Here is a 24,247-nt window from a genome sequence, read left to right on the forward strand (position 1 = left end):
AAGCTTTACATCTAGAGAAGCAAGTTTTCGCTGAAAGCACGTCTGTTTATGCGTACATTCAGGTGGCCGCCGAGATAATGGAATTGCTGACACACTGCTCAGAGCCTCTTGGGTAACTAAGCATTCTTTTATTATCAGGAAGGCAAATGCAGTTTCGAAGATCAAAGTGGACAGCCCCTGGAAGCTACATTTTTTACAAAAGGCTAAAGTGTCTGCCTTCCTAGGAATCAAAGGGACTTAAAACAGAAAGGCAGTCGTACTGGACAGAATGCCATTGTTGACAGGATGGCAACCACCTAAGTAGGTGAGAGGAACAAGAGGTAGTTTAATTCTGAAAGTTAGCACCTCTGCCAGCTCTGGGGTTAAGCAAGGTGGCCGATACTCTGATAGCCGTAGCTGGGGTCTGCCTGACAAAAATTTCAACTGTCAGTGCAGGGACCGAGAATATTTCTGGAATTTTCACCGTTTGAAATTCCTTTGGTAGCATTTTGATCCCACATCTTCAGAAAGCAGGGGCCCCACTGTTACAGTGGAAGTAAAGTAGAAGGTCGTTATAATCCAGTCACGATTACAGTACTTACTGGAAAAGTTATCATGGATGAATCCTTGCTCTCCAACATGGCAAACTTGAACAGTAGCTACAGGACCATGGCTATTCTGCCGTCAGCTGGCATGTAATAACAGATCCACCGTGTTTAGGGTCCTTCTGTATCCTCTCGACACCCACCTGACTTTAAATCCCACCCTAAGCCCCTTTGCCAAGACTTTCAGATGGTTACCTTCAGAGATGTCTAAAGATCATCTCTCAGCTGGGCCCACATCACAAGCTTACTAGAAACTCCTTCCCCTGGATTACTAAAAAACTTCCCTGGAGGTTTTCAATCTCCTTTAAATCTTGGCTGAAGTATTCCGAAGAGTAACAATGGGCTTCATTGTTCTAAAAAACTCCCCAGGAATTTACGCATCTGAAGAGGCCTCTTTCAGAAATTCTGGATACTTAATGAGTGCGCTTATTACAAAAGAAATGATTTCCCTTCGTTTTTACCAGGCTAATGTCTTTTGAAATCCCCTTTGCTTTCCCAAGAGTTTATCTTCTTAGAGAATAGAATCGGAAGAAACATTTTCCTGATGTTTATCAAATGTTTACTGTAATTTAAAGTGAGTCACTGAAGTAATTTTTGCACTTGGGAGTTTCTCTACTGTAAACTTTTATAGCCCGTGTTATTCAGGAATAGACAGTATTGATTTTTGTTGATGTTGAATGGTATGAGCTGTTTATATATTTTGGATATTGACCCCTTATTGGTCATATCATTTGCAAATATTTTCTCCCATTCTGTAGGTTGTCTTTTCATTTTGTTCATGGTTTCCTTTGCTGTGCAAAAGCTTTGAAGTTTAATTAGGTCCCAGTTGTTTATTTTTGCTTTTATTTTCTTTGCTTTAGGAGGTGGATCCAAAGAAATATTACTGTGATTTATATCAAAGGGTGTTCTGCCTACGTTTTCCTCTAGGACTTTTATAGTATCTGGTCTTACATTTAGGTCTTTAATCCATTTATTTCTGTATATGGTGTTAGAGAATCATACAAATCAACATCAAAAAAGCAAACAACCCAATTAAAAAAATGGGCAGAAGACCTGAATAAACATTTCTCCACAGAGGACATGCAGGTGGCCAAGAGGCTCATGAAAAGATGTTCAGTATCACTAATTACCAGGGAAATGCAAATCAAAACCACAATGAGATATCACCTCACACCTGACAGAATGGCCATCATCAAAAAACACCCCAAATAACAAATGTTGGCAAGGATGTGGAGAAAAGGAAACCCTCATACACTGTCAGTGGGAAGGTAAATTGGTGCAGCCACTGTGGAAAACAGCGTGGAGGCTTCTCAAAAAACTAAACATAGAAATACCATATGACCTGGCAATTCCACTCCTGCGTATATATCCGAAAAAACACCCCAAAACACTAATTTGAAAAGATCCATGCACCCCAGTGTTCACAGCAGCATTAGTTATAATAGCCAAGATATGGAAGCAATGTAAGTGTCCATCAATACATGAATGGACACAAGATACATCCATGGTATATATATACAATGGAATACTACTCAACCATATAAAAGAATGAAGGCTTGCCATTTGCAGCAACATGGATGGACTTGGAGGATGTTATGCTAAGTGAAATAAGTCAGACAGAGAATGACAAATACTGTATGATATCACTTATATGTGGAGCCCAAAAAGTACAACAAACTGGTGACTATAACAAAGAAGAAACAGACTCTCAGGTATAGAGAACAAACTAGTGGTTACCAGTGGGGACAGGGAAGGGGGGAGGGGCAATACAGGGGTAGGGGTGTAAGAGGTATAAACTATTAGGTATAAAATAAGCTACAAGGATATATTGTACAACACAGGGAATCTAGCCAATATTTTATAGTAACTATAAATGAAGTATAATCCTTAAAAATTGTGAATCACTATATTGTATACCTGTAACATATATATTGTACAGCCACTATACATCAATAAAAAATATATTAGAAAAAACAGTATTGATTTTAATGCATATTAAATAGAATCTTAGAGAGTGTGCAAAGCCTTGATCTAGACACTTCTTTTGTACTAAGAAAAAATATAATAGTTTTAAAGTTATAAAGGTTTTAAGGATATCAAAAGGGTGAAGTATGAGGAATAGATAATAGCCTGCCTTGGGCAATCTCTGGGTAACTTTTGGAAAAAGTTCACCATTAACCATTAATGGTCCTAATAGTTTGTCAGCAGAGCCATAGTTTTTTCTTTTTCTTGACATAGACAGTTCTCCTGTCCACATTGGAAAGAAAGAATTTAGCTTTGTAGAAATCAATAGATTACTGTAAACTTATATCTGTATAGAACTAAACTGGGGGCAATATTATCAAAGATCATCTACTCTGGGTCTGTCATTTGACTGAATTCCCCAAGTTTAAGTTCTGGGAGCAGCTGCTCGTCCGAAACATGGCCCTCCTTTATAAAGAAGCAATTCCCAGCAGGGCATGGAACCTAGGCCTAAATACTGGTTCATATTTTATATCATTCCCTAATGAAGAAAGGTAAAATAGTTCATTTAAATAATCCTTTAGGGAAAAGCAGAAAGAACAGAGGGAACTGAAAATGAGGAAAGAACCTCGAAGAGAATGGCTGAAAGGGACTGCATCCCTTTTCCATGCATTTGCTGTGAACTCTGCCTTTACTGATTCTCATACCGCACACGCCCTCTCACACTCAGAAAGTCCAAGAATGTACTCGGCACAGCTTGTGACTTTACACAACTTGCAGGTCTGCCCTTTCCCCAGTGTTTTGCGTACTTTTGCCACCCGTTTGATTCCATTTCATTGGAGATGGGTCTCCAGCTGACACACGCCTGAGTTAGCTGCCCCTTCTCCCTCGGACCCTCCCTCAGCTGCTACTCACTCAAAAGGGTCGCTGGGATCCGCCCTCTGCAGCTCTGGAGGGATGGGGATCCTCTTGTAGTACATTTCCCAGTCAAAGGCGCCGCGCATGGCATCCCCGGCCTGGGCCTCGTACCCAAAGTGATTGTGGTCAATGACATCGATCATGGGGCACACGATGGTTTTGTGGTTGAGTGCAATTTGGTCTGAAAAACGAAAGCACGGAATAGGAAATGACACGCCTGCCCGGGTCATCTCTCATTTTTCTGCCAAGAGAAGCCCTTCCTAACGCGTCATGCTCGCGGTCTGCTTCCCTGTCGCCTTCAGAGCACTTTGCAGAATCTCTGCTTGAATGCTGGGCTTAACGTGATGGGACAGTGATTAGGTGCAATTAGTGTTGTGGTATCTTCCTCGAAGAAAGTGATGTCCCAGAGATACCTGGAGAAGAGCGTTTAGCTCTCCCTCTGTCACAGTTTTGCTCTGACCTATCCCCAATCTGTCATTTTACAGTGCACCCAACATGCGTGGAGTATAAACAGTCCTCGTGTTCCTTCAAGCATACAGCTAGAGCCTGCTGAGAAAATACTGGCCTGCTTTCTGGAGGTTCCGAAATGTAAATATTTAACTTCATGGGTTTTTTTTTTAGCATCTCATCTTACAATGGCCATGATGGCTGTCCCTCCACCGCCCCCCAAATGCTGGCAGATTATACACAGAATTCTTTGCCCTCAGGCTTACCAGAGATTTTGCCAAGTCCTATTTTGCTACTGTTCTTTAACATAGACTCTGTTTATCAAAGCTATACATTTTTATCTTCTCTCATCATATCTGAAAATACATTAGATGGCCGGATTCTACTGCTGCTATTCCTGCTACTGTTCAATTCTTGAGCAACTACTAAGTATACTCAGGCTGTTCCTAACCCTCCTAGCAACCCAGTGAGGTTGTTCTTATCATCATTCCAAGTTTACACATGAGAAACTGAGCTCAGAGAAGTTAAATAACTTGTCCAAGGTCGCTCATCTTTTGGCGGCAAGAATTAGGATGCAATCCCTGCTTAATGGTCCTGTGCTAAAGTCTGGGGTCTTTCCAGTTGGCCATGGTGCTTCTCTGAGGCAGAAAGGAGACTTATTTTCCAGTTGCACCTCCAGCTCCTCCCTTGTAGATGTTATTATGTGAGACCTGAACAGCCAGTGCTGGGAAGGGCAGGTACAGGTACTTTGGCTGACCTAGAACAGCTACATGTGAAGTGTTGTCTTCCCAACAATGTGCATTTCTTCAATATTTACTACAACAAACTAATAGTGTCAGACAGGCAGAACTTTTACGTGCAAACACCTGCTTTCTGGTTCTTTGGAAGACCTTTGGATGTGGCGTGTGGAATAAAATACATTTAAGTATCTTTAAAAAAGAAAAGACATAATTTAGAAATAATGAGGTTTGGCTATTTCAGCATCATTATTCTGAAGACACTGATAAGGCAGGGCATGGAAACCACAGAATCCTATGGAAGATCTCCCCCCAGATCTACCTTTCTCTCTCCCTTTCTTTTTTTTTTCCCTTTCCTTCCTTCCTTCCTTCCTTCCTTCCTTCCTTCCTTCCTTCCTTCCTTCTTTCCTTCTTTCTTTTTCTTTCTCTCTCTCTCTTTCTTTCTTTCTTCTTTCTTTCTCTCTCTCTCCCTTCCTTCCTTCCTTTCTCTTTCTTTTTCTTTCTTTCTTTCTTTCTCTCTCTTTCTTTCTTTCTTTCTCTCTCTCTCTCCCTTCCTTCCTTCCTTCCCTCTTTTTCTTTCTTTCTCTTTCATTCATTCATTCACTCCTTAAGTTAATCCCACCAAGAGCTCTGTGGGCATCATTTTCACCTGGGCAAGCCTTGCAGTGGGCTTTAGTCTTTAAGTGGCATTCCCCCATAGATGTCTTTGACAGAGGAGACCATCATTACTGTGTCCAAAGTATTTCTTCTATCACCTCTGCAGGTACTTGAGTATTAAGGTTTCAGTGACTTTCTTCAGTCAAATTCAGAATCAGGTTGATTTACAAGTTCCTTGACCAACAAGGAGTCTCAAGGTGACCCGAAGAGAATTAGTCTGTTAAACTGTCAACTTTCCCTTCAGATTTCCTCTCAGCTCTCATCCAGCAGCACCAGCTCTGGTGAAAGTAGCATGACTAATTTTTCATCTAAGGCTTGTGCCTACATTTCAATTTCCAGGGATCAAACAAACAGACTCTTAATGGGAAATTGAAATTCAGGTAAAACCCCAAGGTGAAACATGAACCAAGAAACTGTGTGGCTCCCCCCCTTTTTTTTTCCATTTTGGAGGATGTGTCAAGACACTGATAGAGGAAAATAAAAACAGATAGTGATCCTGAGCATGAATCATTTCTTACCCATCAGGCCTACAGGAAATGAAATGCTTCCATGAGAAAAAGTGGGCTTCTCTGTCTTTTCCCTCTTTTTTCCTTTTTTTTTTTTTTGGTTAGGTGCATATGAACAATCAGAGCCTTGATAATTGGCATTTAGGGCTTGCTTTGGTTCATAAATAAATTAGGCCTTGTGCTGACTTGAGTATTCAGCACCATATAGGTCAAATTCCGTTTAAGGGAAACTGATGGTTGCTGATGAAACTCTAAATTGCTATGTCCTTGGACAAGCCACTTTTAATTAAAAGCTCAGAGGAATCTCTGGCCATTAGGAGCCTAGAAACATCCCTGTTGATGAGGGTGTCTGGGCGGTTGTCTGCGGGGCAGAGTGTGGCTCTGAGATGCCCTGGAGCCTTAGTTGCTGGTCATTTCCTGTTTCAAATGCAACACAATTTCCATTGATTTTTTCCCCCACATCGTTTACTACTGGAGCTTTGCTGCTTCTATCGGAAATCCTGCAGGTTCTCAATAGAAAATGATTCTTTCTGAGGCATCTATTGTGAAGGAGGTTGTTAACTGGCTTTAGCTCCAAGGCCAGGGATATAGTTACAATAAAAGTTGATTTAGTGAAATGTGGAAGAACAGAAAGGAGCTCAATATGTGCGCACCAAGAACTTTTTAGAAACACACTTTTTCCCTCAGCCTTACAATTGATTCCTTAGCTACTACTGGGCTTGATCTCTGACTTAACTGTGAAATTAAAAAAATACTGGTGCTTGGACTGAACCTCATGCAGGTTTCCGAGCTTGAGTGGTTTTCAGGACTTTGGTGTTTCTAACAGTTCAAGTGATAGTCTTCTAGTGATCATTTAAGATGTATCACCTGGACAGCAGCTCTGAGTGAGGGATTGTGTGTAAACATGATGGGGGGGTCGTATATTTAGGGAGCTAAGCTGGTGCAGGAGTGGAAAAGAGAATGGCCTTATAAATCCTGGGAAAATGTCAGTGTGCTTTTAGTTTAACTGTATTCTGGGGCTGAATACTTTTCTCATCTCTTAACAGTCCTATAACACTTGCTAAACTCTGTGTGTGTGTGTGTGTGTGTGTATTTTAATCATACTGTGCTTATAGGTAGTATAATGAATACTTTTTCCTTTTAGTGTTTACTCAGTGAATGTCTAAGATAAAGAAATCAAACCTTTTCAAACCTTAAGTTAGACTGCAGTTGGTATTACCTAAAATGTCAATTTCAGTGTGGTTTTCTAGTTACCTATACGTCCCAGCAATAGTTAAGATAGAATTCACCGCTCCCACTGTAAACCTCGTAAAAGGGGTCTCTAGCCTTTGTCAATGGCGGATGACACAGAAGGGCACGGCACCCTCCCCCGCCTCCCCCGGAGGCCCCGGGGGCTGAGGGTCACTCACTGAGGAGCGGGGGAAGCCAGTTGACGTTGACCTCGCAGTGGGAGTCCAGGAACGTAAGGACCTCGCCTCTGGCCATGGACGCCCCCAGGAGTCGGGTCCGGATCAGCCCTTCCCTTTTCTTGGTGCGAACAATCCTCACTTTGGAAAACCGAGCCATGTATTCTTCCAACTTCTCCTTCAGGTGTTCTGGGAAGGAGGGAGAAGAACGGGTACAGAAAGAACACAGGACATTAGTTGTAGCATAATTACTCCCGGGCGTCTGTGTGTGGAGAGCGTGAACGGTGAAGCCCGGCGGAAGCCCATCTTCTCCTCATTTCATCGCAAGGGGAAAGATGAGTAAGATTTCATGCCTAGAGGTCTCTATACCTTACAAGTTGCAGAATGCTCCACAGGATGCAAACGCCGCCCTTTGGACACTGACCCGCTGGCACTCCACCTTGTGGTTTCTGTGGACCAGGGGCCACCAGACTGCAGCCTCGCCAGCCTGCACCCAGGTGGGCATCCGCCCTGGGTCCCTGCTGGTGAAGTCAGGTGAACGTTCCAGCATATGGGCTCTTGCCAACAAGAGGGCCCTTTCTGGCAACGCTTTGCCTAGTGTTCTCTGTGTTGAAAATACTGCATGTAAAAACCACAGGAAAGAAAAAAATACCTCTCAAATCAACAGGAAGCAAACAGATTTTCCCTCCTGTGAGGCAATAGCAAACTGGCACGCAAGTTCAGCCCATGGCTCCTGATTTGAAGTGGAAAGTGACTGATTTGCTGTTACAATTAGATGTGAAGAGGGATAGGCAGATGAGATGCTACGTAATCACTGTGGGCTTAGGTCTTTAAGATTAGAAAACAAAAATTTGGAAATCTTTCTTTGCCTAATAAAAAACAAACAGCGGGAACAAAATCAAATCAGATAACTTATTTACAGACTAAAACACTTCCTACTGGCTGTGATAAAATGCATTAATCTCTCAGTTCTTTTTTCAAGCCAAATAAGTGTGTTTTGGTGGCTTGCTTTCTGTGGGATATATACTCGTCTCTGCTTTCAGTCTCCTGCACGTAAAACATTAGGAGGGCTCTCCTGGAGCTTCTAACAAGCATAGTCTAATATTAATTGAAACAGCATCTTAGCATGCTGTTTGTTCTGTAGGTTTCACTTTCAAACTTTCTCTGCATGTTTGCATCAAGGACAGTATTATTATTGTCTCCTCCTACGATCTGTAACAATAGGGATTCATGGAAGGATTTATGATCTCTGTCCTGCTCTCCAATTTAACAGATGTCAGAATTACTCCGCAATGGAGTTTCTCTGCATGCAAGCGTTTACCCTTATTCCTTTTTTGGTGCGCCACATGGCACGTGGGATCTTAGTTCCGCGACCAGGGACCGAACCCGCACCCCCTGCATTGGGAGCGTGGAGTTCCAGCCACTGGACCGCCAGGGACGTCCTTATCCTTGTTTTTATTGCTTCTGATTATTGGTGAAGTGATTAAAAAATTCTCAATTTCCTTTATTTTTCTTGACTGTCCTATAAATATGTTTTACCAATGGGTCAGTTAAAATGTTTCACATTCTAATTTTTACCGTAAAAGAATGCTGGTGGGGTCTTCCAAAAGAATATTTTAGATCAAAATATGCCCCCCTCTATTTTGTTTTCCCTGTAATGAACAGAGATCTGCAGATCAGACTCTAGAGTGCAAAGTTTACAGGATTTGGAGTCAGGCCAGGCCTGGGTGGGAAGTCTGTGATGATGAAGGATGTGAGTAGGTGCTGCAAACTCCCTAAACCTGACTCGGGGGGAATTTTTGTCCTCTTAGAGGGTGGAGGAGGGTCAAGCTTTTGACTACAGACCTGACAGTGCTCATTCAGTAAACATTTATTAAGCCAATAATTGGAGACCCCAGTAAGTCACTTGTACTTAGGAAGAGAGACAGCATTTCTTCTTCTTTTTTAAATATTTATTTATTGGCTGGCTGCATAGGGTCTTAGTTGCGGCACGTGGGATCTTTCGTTGTGGCATGTGGGTCATGGCGGTGCGTGGGCTTCTTTCTAGTTGTGGCTCACAGGCTCCAGAGCGCATGGGCTCTGTAGTTGTGGCGTGTGGGCTTAGTTGCCCCGTGGCATGTGGGATCTTAGTTCCCTGACCAGGGATCGAACTGGCGTCCCCTGCCTTGCAAGATGGATTCTTAACCACTGGACCACCAGGGAAGTCCTAGAAGCAGCATTTCTAAATAGCTGAAGGAATGCCTTAGAATGCTAAGTTTGAAAGATGAAAAATATAGACTTTTGTATTTCTCAGTGAGCTTTGGATAATTCACCGTCTTCCGTTTATTGCCAACTTAAAGCGAAACACTTTCGGCTAGCCATGAACGAGCTGGTATGAGTTGATGGCTGTGTGGTAGAGTCTCACCTAGGAGGCTGGCTGTCCCGTGTCTCTCTCTGCTTTGAGCCAGGTGTGCTGTGCCCCCTCCCTTTGGCTCTCTCCTCCCCTCTCCACTGTGTGCAAGCTCCAAGGAAGATTCCCAAGGGCTGTACAGCCCAGTGCCGCCTCTGAGGGAGCCTGGAGCTTACTGTCTTGTTAGGGAAATGAAGCAGAGGCCCGCCGTCCAGGTGTGCTATCAAAGATAAGTGATCGGTGATCCGTACGAGGGCTCTGTGGGTACCAGTTGTGAAAGGCCTGTGTTCTATTAGGACTTCGCACGGTAATCAATGTTTAGGAAAACTTTATAATCTCATTCCTGTAATGTATTCAGGCATTGAAATCCTTCCGTGTCACCAACATACCAACAAGAATCACTCTCTAAGTTTATGTGTAAATCAGTAGTTTGGACCACAGGACATACCGTCTTGTGGAAGCAGTGTCCCCGCAGTCGTAGGGGACTGAAAATAGATCATGCACATTGGCTAAACCCACCCAAACAGTGTTCTTCACTCTTTCTTTAAACCTCACGGTTCTTCTGTCAAACGTACCACTGTGGGTACCATCTCGACAATCGGAGTGCGTTCACTGCTTTCCTCTCTGACCCCTAAGGACTACAGGAGTCTCTTCTGGGGGAGAGGAAGATTAATTCTCTGGAGCTGCGTATGAGAAAGTGCTTCTTTCTAGAAGAGATTCGCCTCCCACGTGTCCCAAAGCAAGAAGCAGGGGGTTGTCGGTCACCCGCGAGGGATTGTCCCAACTTGGGATTTATGCTTCCACACTTTCTAGTTTATAGGAAACTCTCTGGAACTTGGTGGGAGCATCTCTACATGTTGCCTTTCCCTCTCTGTACACTTTCTGATTCCGTGTATTTTTCTTTTATCAAAGCCCATTTTCATGTACTAAAAAGACTGTCCGGTATGAATTCACTAATCTCAAGAGGTTTGACCCCGAAGTGAGTCCATTAAGTGTTCAAATCAACTCCTCTAATTTGAACTTTGCAGTAATAATTAGGTTGCTTTGCCTCCGAATAATGTTCTAGTTGACTGCCCCTTGGAGGGGTCCGTTGTCTCTTAGTAGTTCAGTTGTAACATCTAATTAACCATAACCCACGATGAAGACGGGTATTTTCCATCTGATTAGCAAATTAGGCTCTCATACAAGGGAGTTCCTGGGGATGGTAGAGATGGCCTTAAATTAAAAGCAGTTTGCATTTCTGTTGTATGAACAGTTTTTAGATTCATTTCTAAAATATTATTCAAATGATTTTCAACATGATTTTGTATTTTAATTCAAGTACAGCATCTTTGAAGATCCCTTTTGAACTCATCTAATTTTAAAGAATAACGAGAATGTATGGTAGTTTTGTAAAGCAGACATTTTGTTAAATAAATTTATACTTATTTATTTACGTCTTTATTTTGGCTGCGTTGGGTCTTCGTTGCTGCACGGGCTTTCTCTAGGTGCGGCGAGCGGGGGCTACTCTTCATTGTGGTGCACGGACTTCTCCTTGTGGTGGCTTCTCTTGTTGCAGAGCATGGGCTCTAGAGCGCAGGCTCAGTAGTTGTGGTGCACGGGCTTAGTTGTTCTGTGGCATGTGGGATCTTCCCGGACCAGGGCTCGAACCCGTGTTCCCTGCATTGACAGGCGGATTCTTAACCACTGAGCCACCAGGGAAGTCCTAAAGCAGACATTTTTTTATTGACTAGGAAACATCTGTAGAACCATTAACTTTTTTTTTTAGTTGGTGGCCCTAGACTAGCGGTGGGTATATTACTGTTAAAATCCACTGAGTGGTACCCTGATGACCTAGAAGAATTAATATAATTTCAAACACGACGATTTCTGCCCAAGGTTTATTGTTTCACTGGGGGGTAATAATGAAATGATGAGTTTTACTCAAGTGGAATTTTGGTGTCTTGCTACCGTGAACATTAAATGTAGCAGTTTTCTGAATGTACTTTTCCTTTTTTTCTAGGGATTTCACTTACGCGCCACAAACTGACACTATATTTAGTATTTAGGGTAGCAACCAAGCACTAAAAAGTCACCTTCAGTGATTTTTAGTCCAGAGCCAAGGACATGAGTTATAGACCGATTACTGACTGGCCCTATGCCTTTGGTTAAGTCACTTCAATTTTCCTCACCTATGGAACGTGATGGGTTGATCTTAAATATTCCTTCCAGTTCTACGATTCTGTAATTTCTCTCGTCAGGTTTTACTTATGGCATCGATCTTATCTATGAAGTATTTAGTTTTTCCTAAAAAGCATCCTAATTGTTGGTCTTTTGGTGTTTCTTTGGGCTGCATGTCACTTTGGAAAGCAAGAGTCAAGTCAAAGTAAAGCTGACATGTATCAGACGTTTAGTCAAAAGGCAAATGCCAGGGTCTTATCTTTGGTCAGGACAGCATCTGTCTAATCTCCTGCAGCTCCCTGTCTATAAGACTGTCACTGATATCAAAATCATGACCTTGAAGCACTTTAAGTTCATCAGAGACCTAGATCCGTTCAATAAGTTATGCTTATTATATCAGAAAAATACAGTAGCAGAGTTTAGACAGCTTTCTAGTCTACTTTGAGAGAGTGTTCCCAAGGGGACAGGGAATCTAAGTGACCATCAGTTTTACAGTGCAAGGCCAGGGTGTCCCAAGTGGTGGACTCACCAAAGGCTGGACAAACAGCTGCCCTGGGTTCAGCGGCTGGAATTGTTGCCAAGTTCCTTCTATCTCCTTTGAATCCCCTAATTTAATCTCCAGGACAGAGCAAGAGGGGCAGGAGACCCTACTGATCTGGAGATACAAGTTTCTATATCTAAATACGTATTATAGAGCTGAAATTTCTTTGATGTTTATACGCTGGTGTTGGTAGATAGAATGTAGCAGAATATGGCCTTAAGAGCCTATAGAATATACGTTAGTTATTGTGGGTGATACCTGATGATGAAATGAAATGTGTTATAAACACACAGAAATATACATACCTTAAACCTTCCGGGTTCATCCTTTTACAACAAGAATATACTCTTAAGTATTCTGGGTAATCTGAGGTCTTATCACAGTGACAAGAAGTACTTCACAGTTAGAGACTGTAAGATATTCTTCCACTTCTCAATCTACTTGACACAGGCCGTGTGTATATTTTAATCCCAAGTGGCACTGTTAAGGATAACTGTCTACTTAGCAGTGTAGAGACATTTTCTATATTCTTTATACAGGAGAAATGTATGTCTCTAGTTAACTCCAGAAAGCTGTCAATCTCTTTACATCCTAGTTGACCACACTAAGTAGGTCCCTTTTCATAGCATTCAAATATAAGCATTTCATATTATCTCTAGAGCACAAAAAATTCAACCAAGAAAGTATTAGAATTGCTGGAACTGTATCTAATTGCTTCTATTATGATTTCAACTGATTTCTGTTTCCAAATGTCTTATTTTCTATTCTTTTAATGTACAAAGCATCTTGAGTCATTTGGGAAATAGCTGGGACACTAAACTTAAATAAATAGACAACATATATTCCAGCTAATATTAAAAAAAAGAAGAGATAGAATGTCACCCTTTACAACCCCTAATGAGCTAATGGATCAAGCTAACATCACAAAAGGAGCCAGATCACCTGTTCTGTGCTTCCTGATGAGGGAACACATCACTGCCTATGAAGCATTCTTAGCAAAGTGCTGAATCTGAATTCGGTCATGCCTATAGAACTAACTACCAACTTATAGGAAATAAAGGATCGATGAGTACGTGAAATGGTGCATCTGGGAGATAATCAGCAAAATCTAAACTATAGAGATTTCTCCAGGGCGAATGGCTTGATTTCTTCAACAAATAAATTAGAAGAAGAAGAAGAAAAAAGAAACGGAAAGAGAATCCTAAAGATTAAAAGACACTTAAGAGGGCTTCCCTGGTGGCGCAGTGGTGGAGAGGCTGCCTGCCGATGCAGGGGACGCGGGTTCGTGCCCCGGTCCGGGAAGATCCCACGGGCCGCGGAGCGGCTGGGCCCGTGAGCCATGACCGCTGAGCCTGCACGTCCGGAGCCTGTGCTCCGCAGCAGGAGAGGCCACAACAGTGAGAGGCCTGCGTACCGCAAAACAAACAAACAAACAAACAAACAAAAAACTCAGAGGTCTTTCCTTTGAAATATTTTTGCTGAGTATTTTGAACTCACCACAGATTGATCCATTTTAATACAATGGAAACATTTCTGTAGAAACATTTCTACTTTTAATAATTCAGTAGTTTTATTTTATTTTAAACATCCTGTGTATTGCAAGGAATAGGTCATATAGTTTATAAGTTTTCATTTGCACCACATACATGATAATTTAGTCTAAATGCACAAATGTAGAAGTCTTACCATCAATATTACGAAAAGTCATTGGTTCAGTGTTATACTATTTGACCCTGTAAATATTTAAGAATTTTGCCAAAATAGTGTTAGGCTTTAGTCTGTAAATATTAGAGAATAGTTTACTTCTAGAAAAACATTACACATAATGCACTCTTTTAAATAAAAAACCCTATATAAATATCAGTTGAATTATCAGTGTTGACATAGGAGAAAATAATCTCTAAGCTCATCTAGATCACCTCTTCCTTTCACCTATTTAGTTTTTTTTTTAATTGTGGTGAAGTGCACATAACATAAAATTTACCATTTTAACTATTTTTAGTATACAGCTGAGTCAGTAGTGTTAAGTATTATATAATCAAAATGGTTGTGCAGTTGTGCTACAGACTGTTTGATCTTGCAAACTCAAACTCCTATAACCGTTAAATAAGTCCCATTTCCTCCTCTCCCCAGCCCTTGGAAACCACCATTCTACTTTCTGTTTCTATGAGTGTGACTGCTCTAGGACCTCATGTAAGTGGAATTATACAGTATTTGTCATTTTTATTATTGGCTTATTTCACTCAGCATAATGTCCTCAAGGTTCACCCATGTTGTAGCCTGTGTCAGAGTTTCCCTCCTTTTTAAAGATGAATAATATTCCATTGTATGTATAGATCCCATTCTCTTTATCCATTCGTTAATTGGCATTTGGGTTGTTTCTGTCTTCTGGCTATAGTGAATAATGCAGCTATGGGTATAGGTGTACAAATGTCTTTACAAGACCCTGCTTTCAATTCTTTTGGATATATACACCCAAAATGGAATTGCTAGAGCATGCGGTAATGCTATTTTCAATTTTTTGAGGAATCACCACACTGTCTTCCAGAGCAATTGCACCATTTTCCATTCCCACCAGCAATGCACAGGGTACTTATTCAATTTTAAAGCCCTTGTGATCTTTTTGGTAAAATGTATATTTAAATAAATCCTGTTTTAGTTGAATGTGGAGGAGAACTCTAGCCGAAGTCTTGAGAATGACCAGAAAATTCCCCAGTGACTCTTCCTAATTCACCGAATATCAAATATTCTATAAAGAAAGAAAAATCTGAGTACCGACAATGACAAATACTTCCAATGTAGAATACACCAGCTCTCAAATTAAGAACGGAGCACAGATGCCAGTTTCAGGACTAAAATTGTTCAAGAAAAGCCTCCAGCACATGTTTCTTTTTTTCTCACTGTAATATAGACTGATCAAGAACACCTTATTTGAAAACATCCTAGTTCCCAGTCTAAACACTCCTTGTGGTTTAGAGTAAACAACATCTGATTACAGGCGTCTATGCCAGTTCCTCTCTGTACTATGCCTGCCTCTTCCAGCCTCAGGCATGAGGCCTGCAGGCTCCATCAGGGACCCCCAGAGCTCTGCCCTGTCTCAGCCTGAATTATCAGTTCTATACTTTGTACTTAATTATCTTAGTTAATCTCCTCATATTTACCAATATATCTATCTTCTCATTCTTCCCAGAGAAGTCACTACTTATCTTTCAATGATTCCTTTAATGTGTAAGCCTGTCAGAAATGCACATTTTATAAGATAATTTGTCTTGAGACATAAGAGGCTTTAAAAAATAAATTTAACCAAGAAAAAAACATCAAAAGGACCAGTATATTTATGCTTTTTCTCCTCTAAAACCCTTAAGGGTAAAAGTCCTATCCATAAATTTCACACTTTTCCAACTCCTTCAACAACTTCTTAATATATTGTGCTGGACGCCAGGTTATGTGATTTTAAGCTGATTGTTTTTGGATTCCAACATTAATGCCACTGCTAACTATTGATTTATTTGTACCTTCACACACATTCATACCTTGGAATGAGCAGTGTTTTGTGAGCTGGTTTGACTCCTAGCGACCATCTTAAAAATTGGGACTAAGTGAGTTTTTCCCATCAAAATAATGATTTTTCTGTAACTTGTTTTCCTAAGACAAAATCAAGTCAAGAAATACAAACTCTGGGCATAAAGAATTCCAAGGTCATATGAGTCCATCAATAAGGCTAGTAACAGGGTGACATCACAGTCTCCCAGAGAAATCAAATGCTGCTTGTATCAAGCTACACAAGATCACCTTTGGAGCCACACCATTTGGATCCAGTCATTTTTTCTTAAAAAGCAAACCCGACTTCCCTGGTGGCGCAGTGGTTGAGAGTCCACCTGCCGATGCAGGGGACACGGGTTCGTGCCCCGGTCCGGGAAGATCCCACATGCCGCGGAGCGGCTGGGCCCGTGAGCCATGGCCGCTGAGCCAGCACGTCCGGAGCCTGTGCTCCGCAACGAGAGAGGCCACAATGGTGAGAGGCCCACATAACGCCAAAAAAAAAAAAAAAAAAAAGCACACCCGAAACACTGCAATATCCCTTTTCCTAAAAAGCAAACCTTCTTTGACCCGCACCCTCCTCCAGCTTTGGGATTTGAAAATTCATTTACGGAATTTTTAGAAAACTCAAAGTTATAAAAAACCAAAGCTGGGATGCCTGAGAAAGGGAGAAATTGATCTTCAGCAAGTGAAAAAGCATAAAATTCAGGCAGAACAAAAAACGAAGACAAACTATAAGATGCCGTACACCAGCACAGATATCAAATGGGAGAAACAGAATCTCTGCCCTTTTGCAAGGACTTTCAATTCTGCATTTCTCTGGAGTTGAAGCAAACCTAGTGTCTTTCACACATACGTGCTACAAGCCGTTTTGTTTTTCTTTCGTTTCTCTGGAGCATCTATTGGAATTACTGGGTGGGAATGTTATGTGGGTAGAGTTATAGGGACCAGTAATCTCAAATTAGCATTTGTGTGAGTGATTGAATACTGCCACCCAATAACTGCCCAAAGGGCCATAAAAACCTCTGGGGTTTGGCTTGACTTCACAATAAATAAAGACAAATTGGAAAGAATCCCTCTAAACAGTTCGTGTGAGAAAAATGCTATGTCAAAATTTCAATTTAGATGAGGCGAGAGCTAAATTAAATATCTGGAAATTGGTCCTGTTCCCAAGGCTACCGAAACTCCCAGCGCCTCACAATATTCTTGTACTGCAATATAGGAGGAGACATGCAGGAAATGAGCTGTCTGCCCTTGTTGAGGAAAATTGACTTGCTAAAGGTACGTCCTCCCAAGGCATTGCTCCATTTCTTGATAATACTATTAAAGAGTGAAAAGGAGAGGGACCATAGAAGATATTGTCTTGGCTCAAAATTGAAAAAAGAAAATATAAAGAGGACCAAAAATGTGTCTCATGTCCTTGAATGAAAAGAACCAATAGAATAAGTAGCAAAATATGACAAAGGAATATATAGAAATAATAATAATATCTATATTTATTGAGTGCTTATAATTTCGGAGATATATTCATGTGCTAATTTATTACATCCTCATTTTACAGATGAGAAAAATGATACTCATTTGCAAAGGAGGAAAATGAGGGTCAGAAAGGTTAAGAAATTTGCCCAAGATCATACAGTAAAGGGAGTCTGAAATATTTTAAGTACTCAATAAATGTCAGTGATTACATGTCAGGAGGAAAAGAAAAACTTGAACCCAAATGTATCCATTAGGAATCTTTTAAGTATAGGGAATTTAATGTAGTGAATTAAGTATTTATAGTAATATATATATATAATTATTATAGAAGACCTGGAAAGTTTAGGAAAGTGGAAAGAAGAGGAAAAAAATCAATAAGAATTATACCACTAAAAGTCAATCACTGAATAAGTCAGACAGAGAAAGAAAAATACCGGGTGGTATCACTTATATGTGAAATTTAAAAAAAAAGTCAAATTCATAGAAACAGTAGAAAAGTGGTTGCCAGGGCCGGGGAATAGGGAGGGGTTGGTAAAAGGGTAGAAACCTTAGTTATAGGCTGAATGCGGTCTGAGGATCTAACGTAGAACATGGTGACCGTAATTGGTAACAGTGCGTTGTGTGATTGAAATTGCTAAGAAGGTAGAACTTAAATGTTCTCACCGTATATATATATACGATGATGATGTGTTTAAGTTGACATGTACGTTCATCAAATCATCATGTTTTACACTTTAAATATCTTACAATTTTATTTGTCAATTATACCGCAATAAAGCTGAGAAAAAAGCCCATCATTGCTTACATTTTCCTTTACCTTTTATGCTTCTATTTAGAGCCTACATGTTCTTTTAAAACTAACGTTGAAATTTTCCATGTCATTACCTTGAAATATTATTTCAAATGTGGAGTAATTTTGCCTTATTGTTGATTTAGGTTGTTTACATGATTACAGCTATGACTATTAGATATAATATATAATGAATATTTTGTGAATAAGTGCTTTCTGAATCTACAATTTTCCTTAAGAGAGATCCCAAGAGCTGAAACCAGTGCATCATAGGGTAGGAGGCTGTTGAGGTGAAAGGCTGTATAAAATATCTAATTAGAAAAGGTTGAAACTCTGTCTTCATTGGCTATGGAAGCCAAGGAGCTTGGAGGGGGCAAGGGGACTTGAATGGCCGTAAAATTCATTCTCTTCTTTATTGAAGGAGAACTGAGGCCACCTCTCACCATCAAATGGCCAAACTGTCAGCACCTCCCCCTTGTCTGCCGATGAAGGGAATGAACTGTCCGTGCAGTCCTATCAGACCACCCTCTCCGCTTGTGCCCTTGATCCCACCTTCCTCATCTGCCCACAGACGTGCTCCTGTAGCGGTCCCGTCTCTTCCTTGCGTCTTCATGTTTGGTCCTCTACTGAGTCATTCCATCTCGAAGCCAAAACACTGCCATATCCCTTTTCTTAAAAAGCAAACCCCAAAACACTGCAATATCCCTTTTCCTAAAAAGCAAACCTTCTTTGACCCGCACCCTCCTCCAGCTTCTGCTCGCTCATCAGCTCCACGTTTCAGCAGGATCTGGGGAGGGAATTGTCTAGATTTGCATCTCTAGACAACTTCATCTTCTCCCATTCTCTCTAAATCCACGCCTTTTGTTCATTCATTCAAGATGGTCATGGGATGCGTAAGCATAGCATTGTGCTACAGCCCATGCTCTTTTACCCTTTGAAACAGGAGTTTTTTTTTTCAGAGGGATTCCTCTGCTAAGATAAAGACTCAGGGTAGGAGGGATGTGATGTGAACACTGGCTGAGAAGGTAGAGTAGGAAAGGACAGAGGGAGTTGTTACCAAGGAAATAATTTTGAAATTCACTGACAGAAGAGAAAGTGGGTTCAGAGGCTTACAGGTCTGATTGTGAGCAGGAAGTACTCTGTGTGCACCTGCAGGGTGAGTTCTAAGATTCCTACTTTTCTGATAGAGCCAAGAAGGCGGGGGTCATGAGTAAAGATCTGGTTCCTGGAAAAAGTCTGAAGTGGTGAGAGGCCCTTGCTTGAGTAATTGAAAGCTAAACTGGACCGAGCACTATGAAGTTTCATGTGGCAATCCTCTCCAGGGAATGGGGGAATGATCCAACAGGTCTTTTCCATCTTTGCTTTCTGTGACCTCTGGCTGTAAACATCACTTTCCCTCGTTATGTCAAAATGAATTGCCTGTTTACCATTGAACTCTAGAAAGCGCTTTTTCTCCCTAGGCAAGACAACAACCTAGCATTTACTACCTGCACTTCATTTCGACTTAATCAGTGTGCCAAGGAGTCATTTTCAAATGGGTGATATTAGTTCCAGGATAGTTTGCTTATTTGCTGGGTACATGGTTCCCCTTCCTTGTTGAGCCAGAGCTCCCCCAAATTTTAGAAGATATTCCGAGGACAATGTAAGGTATATTTGCAAACTGGGAAGTCAAATGAAATGACATGGCCTTTAGATGGCCAACAACCTCCAGGGCAGGGTCATTTATTAGTACTGGCATCTGCTCAGTTTCCATAACAAGGAAAAGTGAGAAACACTAGATGACTGCATTTGTATTCTACAGTATTGCATATATTTCTTTTTCTCACGCGGGCAGAAGGAATAGAAATTGTTTAAATTTCTTACCAAGAAATAAATAAACGGTGTATCTTGGGAGTTTTATACATATATGTACACACACATGTACATACATAGATACGTATGTGTATCTATCACTCAGTCCCTAAGAAGAGATGAAAGGTGCCTCATTTGTAATTTATTCGAAAAAATCACTGTTTCCTACCCAGTCTTGATTAAATGAGGCGATAAATCGTATGTCTGGAACCTGCCAAGTATCTGCCAAGGCACAGGTTGGCTCAGAAATTAACGAGGACAGAATTGTGGAGTTTTATAGTCTGTCGCTTGTGTGACAAGTAATGATAAAGGGCAGCGGTCTTCTCTACCGATAGGCCAGCCACATATTTTTCTACTGTAATTCTTTTGTTTGGCCCTGTTTATCTTCATTGAAATGGGCTGTATCTCCTTGAGCTCCGGCAACGTTATATATTTTCCCTACTAATGATGTGTCTCCATGGTCCCAGGGTTATGTTCAACACTTGATGAAGTTCACCCATGGAGGGACCGCAGTCAGTCAGTGTGCTGCAGATGGTGCTGGACAGGACGTTGATTTTTCCCTCTCTCAGTGGACAGACAAGCCCTGCGTTGTTAGCGTTACCAAGGCTCCACTCCCGGGAGAGAGTTGTTTTTCCCCAGTGACTTTGTAAGGATCATTTAGCCTGCAAATTCTGCCTGTCTCTCAAAATTTGTGTTAGACCACATCCCTGGTTTCGAATCTGAGACTACTCTTTCTGCCTATTGCATGAAGATGAGAATAAACTAGGACAAATGATAAGCTGTTAAACATTCATTGATACAACTGAAAGTTAACAAGTTAAGGGCAGCGCTAGAGACGCCATGCCGCTCTTTGAACGATCCATGAACAAATAAAATGTAACACAAAGGTGGTGCAAGGCAGCGATACAGTGAATGTTGGGGGCACAGGGCACAGCCCTCAGAGTTGTGTAGCTCACAATTTCAGCAGGACATAGTAACATTTCAGATGGGAAGATGAGTAATGTCAGAATAGGGCTTATTTATTGAAGGTGTTTGGTATAGATGGTATAAAGATTCTGAAAGGCAGGATCCTGGAACTTGGATGAGTAAGATTTACAGAGATGAAGAGGGGAAAGGGAAGGCCAAGTTTTGGGAAGGAAGTAATAACCAAGCCAGGACCTAAGCCATCCTGAGAAGGTCCTTTATTATAGAAACACACCCCGAAATGAAACAACCGACCAACCAACCAACCAATCAAATAACAACCCCTGCTTGGGTAGATCCTTGCAAAAAAATACCAAACTATGAAATTACGTGAAAGCAGAGGAAACCAAAAACACTAAAACAAACTGTAATCTGCATCTTCTCTTATTTTTCCCTTTAGTGACTATAATTTCTTAAATGTTTTCATTTGCATATTGATATTTGGGGGGGGGGGCTGGGTAATACACGCATAGGCAAAATGTTTAATACAAAAGGGTATATTTTGAAAAATAAACCCCATCTCATACCCTCAGTACTCTATTATTCCTTACCAGAAATAACCCCTTTTGCTAGTTTATATATATTTCTGGGATATTTTAACCGTATGGAATTATATATACATAAGTGTGTGTATATTGTATACATTTAATGTGTAATATATTTATATGTATGAATGAATTTCTACTATATATTTACACACATATAATTCTATATGCTTAAAATAGATATATTTAAATTGATTACATATACATAAATGAATTTCTATCATAGTCTGTTAAACTCTAAGGGGATTTCTTTTGAAAATCTGGCGCTACGTTGTACCACTGGCCATAGAAATACCCCTCATTTATTTATGCTCATTTTGTCCTAAGAAATAGTTTCTTTTTCCACCATATGGTTCTGGTGAATTCTCGTGAAATCTAACTAAAAGTCATCACTAGAAGCATAATGAAATGTCTCAGGTGGTTCTGATATTGTCAAGTTGTTCTGGGAGAGGCACCACCATGATAAACAACACCAGTCCTAGCGCCTGGGACTTGTACCATTTGCTTCTGGGATCTTTCGACCAAATCACACGGACAGGAGCTTGTCATGGTTTCTAACAAAAACGAACTCTTAGTAAAATGTCAAGAGTAGATAGTAGTGTAGCAGAATCCAAAGTGCCTTTTTATGTAAGTCTAGAGCCAAATCTGAATGGGGACGAAAAAGGCAGATCATGAAGTATTGAATTCGAATACTTGTGGCCATGTTATGTGAAATAACGTGTTCAGAAAGATGCCCAGAAGTTCTGTTGGGCAGCCTTCTCCGACAATGAATTTTGAGTAAACTTTAGGGTCACAAATAGATATTAACGTTTTTTTTTTGGAAAAGGAACAGAGACTTAAACTAGTTCAAGCAAAAGGCGTATTTCATGGAACCCAAAAGCAGGAAGTGTAGCTGGGTTGCCCTAAAATTTAGATTAATTTTACAGATTAGGAAACGAGGGCTTATAGAGGATAAACAACTGGCCCAACTGTAGTCCACATCAAAGTCAGTATCCTTTCCCGTACACTGAGACAGGATAAAACAATCTAAGGACAAAATATTGAAACAAGGTTCTTTATTATTTTTTATCTAATTGACTTTATTCAGTGATTCATGAATCCGGCAGCATCCTATCTAAAAGCTAGAAGAGTCCTCCCAAATTGCCTTATTGCTGAAAACACTTTTCTTGGCTACACTCGTATTTCTCCAACATATGATGAGTAGCACTTCTCCAGTTCCTGCATTTTAATATAGTGTTTCGAAAGGAACAGAGAAGTAATTCTGTATCTCTTCTCTGCTCCACTGACCTCTGCTTAAGAACTGCTCTTGCCATATTTGTTGATTTCCAGTTGTTGGGTGATTTACATTTACGGTGTAATTGCTGGTTTACACATCCATCACTACCAACTAGTCCATAAGTGCTTAGCATAATGTTTAGACTTAGAGGATGATTTTTAATGGAAGTAAAATTGAATTATAGTAGCCCCTTCTCCGTATGAGAGGCAAATCTTTTTTTCTCTTTTGTTGTAGTTAAGATGTGGAGGGCTTGCCTGGTGGCGCAGTGGTTGAGAGTCCGCCTGCCGATGCAGGGGACCCGGGTTCATGCCCCGGTCTGGGAAGATCCCACGTGCCGCGGAGCGGCTGGGCCCGTGAGCCATGGCCGCTGGGCCTGCGCGTCTGGAGCCTGTGCTCCGCAACGGGAGAGGCCACAGCAGTGAGAGGCCCACGTACCGGAAAAAAAAAAAAAAGATGTGGAAAGACATTGTGATTTGAAGGAAGAGTGACAGAGAAAGACGAGTATCATATGACATCACTTATATGTGGAATCTAAGAAAATGATACAAGTGGACTTATTTACAAAACAGAAATAGACTCATAGACATAGAAAACAAATTTACAGTTACCAAAGGGGAAAGGTAGTGGAGCGGGATAAATTAGGAATTTGGGATTAACATATATACACTACTATATATAAAATAAACAACAATGACCTACTGTATAGCACAGGGAACTCTACTCAATATTCTGTAATAACCTATTTGGGAAAATAATCTGAAAAAGAATGGTGATATATATATATATACATACATATATATATATATATATATATATATATATATATGACTGATTCACTTTGCTGTACACCTGAAACTAACACAACATTGTAAATCAACTATACTCCAATATAAAATGAAAATTAAAAAAAATGATTAGTAGTGTTTCTAGGGTGGGCCCCTTGTTCATTAGGCATTAGTCTGAAATGCAGTCAAGGGCGAGGTGGTGGTAGATGCTGAATGCCAAGTTCATTAAAGAATTTATCTGGTGCATAATAGGGAACCAGCCATGAGTTCTAAGCAGCATTCTTCTTGTAGTACTGTAGACAAAAAGGTGAGTGGTAACAATTTGAAGAAACAATCAGCACATATAAGGAGTCAGAGAACTTTTGCTTATGAAAGGAGCTGTCTCCATCATTTGTAGCAAGGTTAACAAGATCCAGAGAGAACAGGAAACTTGTGTATAATCATATAACCAGTTGTAGGACTGGGATTTTAGTCTCACTCTATTATCTAGGTACCTCGGTGTTAGATTGGAGAGTCTGAGATAGTCCCTCTTCTAGAATAACGTCCTCATCATGCTCTAAGGACTGAAACAGCTCTGTCCGGAGAAGAGTACTCATTTCACCACTGTCAGCCTGGGGTACCCTCTGCACATCTCTGAGACCAAGGAAGTTATTGTCCGGCCCTCAGGCAAGCTCTGGTACCAGAACAACTTGTGCCCAAGTGAGGATATTT

The 24,247-nt window shown here is 40.8% G+C and overlaps 1 protein-coding gene across 2 annotated transcripts in view; it reads right to left on the bottom strand.

The window, feature by feature from the left end:
- The window catches only part of GALNTL6 (polypeptide N-acetylgalactosaminyltransferase like 6), a 1,143,433-nt gene that overhangs the window by 191,681 nt on the left and 927,505 nt on the right, over positions 1–24,247 (bottom strand). For both annotated transcript variants that reach the window (XM_060013624.1, XM_060013625.1), the window contains 2 exons: positions 7,221–7,406; positions 3,462–3,645 (listed from right to left, as the gene is read on the bottom strand). In XM_060013624.1, coding sequence (XP_059869607.1) covers positions 3,462–3,645; positions 7,221–7,406 — 370 coding nt within the window. The remainder of the gene's footprint in view (positions 1–3,461; positions 3,646–7,220; positions 7,407–24,247) is intronic.

Source organism: Delphinus delphis, chromosome 6 (genome assembly GCF_949987515.2).
Source record: "Delphinus delphis chromosome 6, mDelDel1.2, whole genome shotgun sequence".
NCBI classification, from domain to species: domain Eukaryota; kingdom Metazoa; phylum Chordata; class Mammalia; order Artiodactyla; family Delphinidae; genus Delphinus; species Delphinus delphis.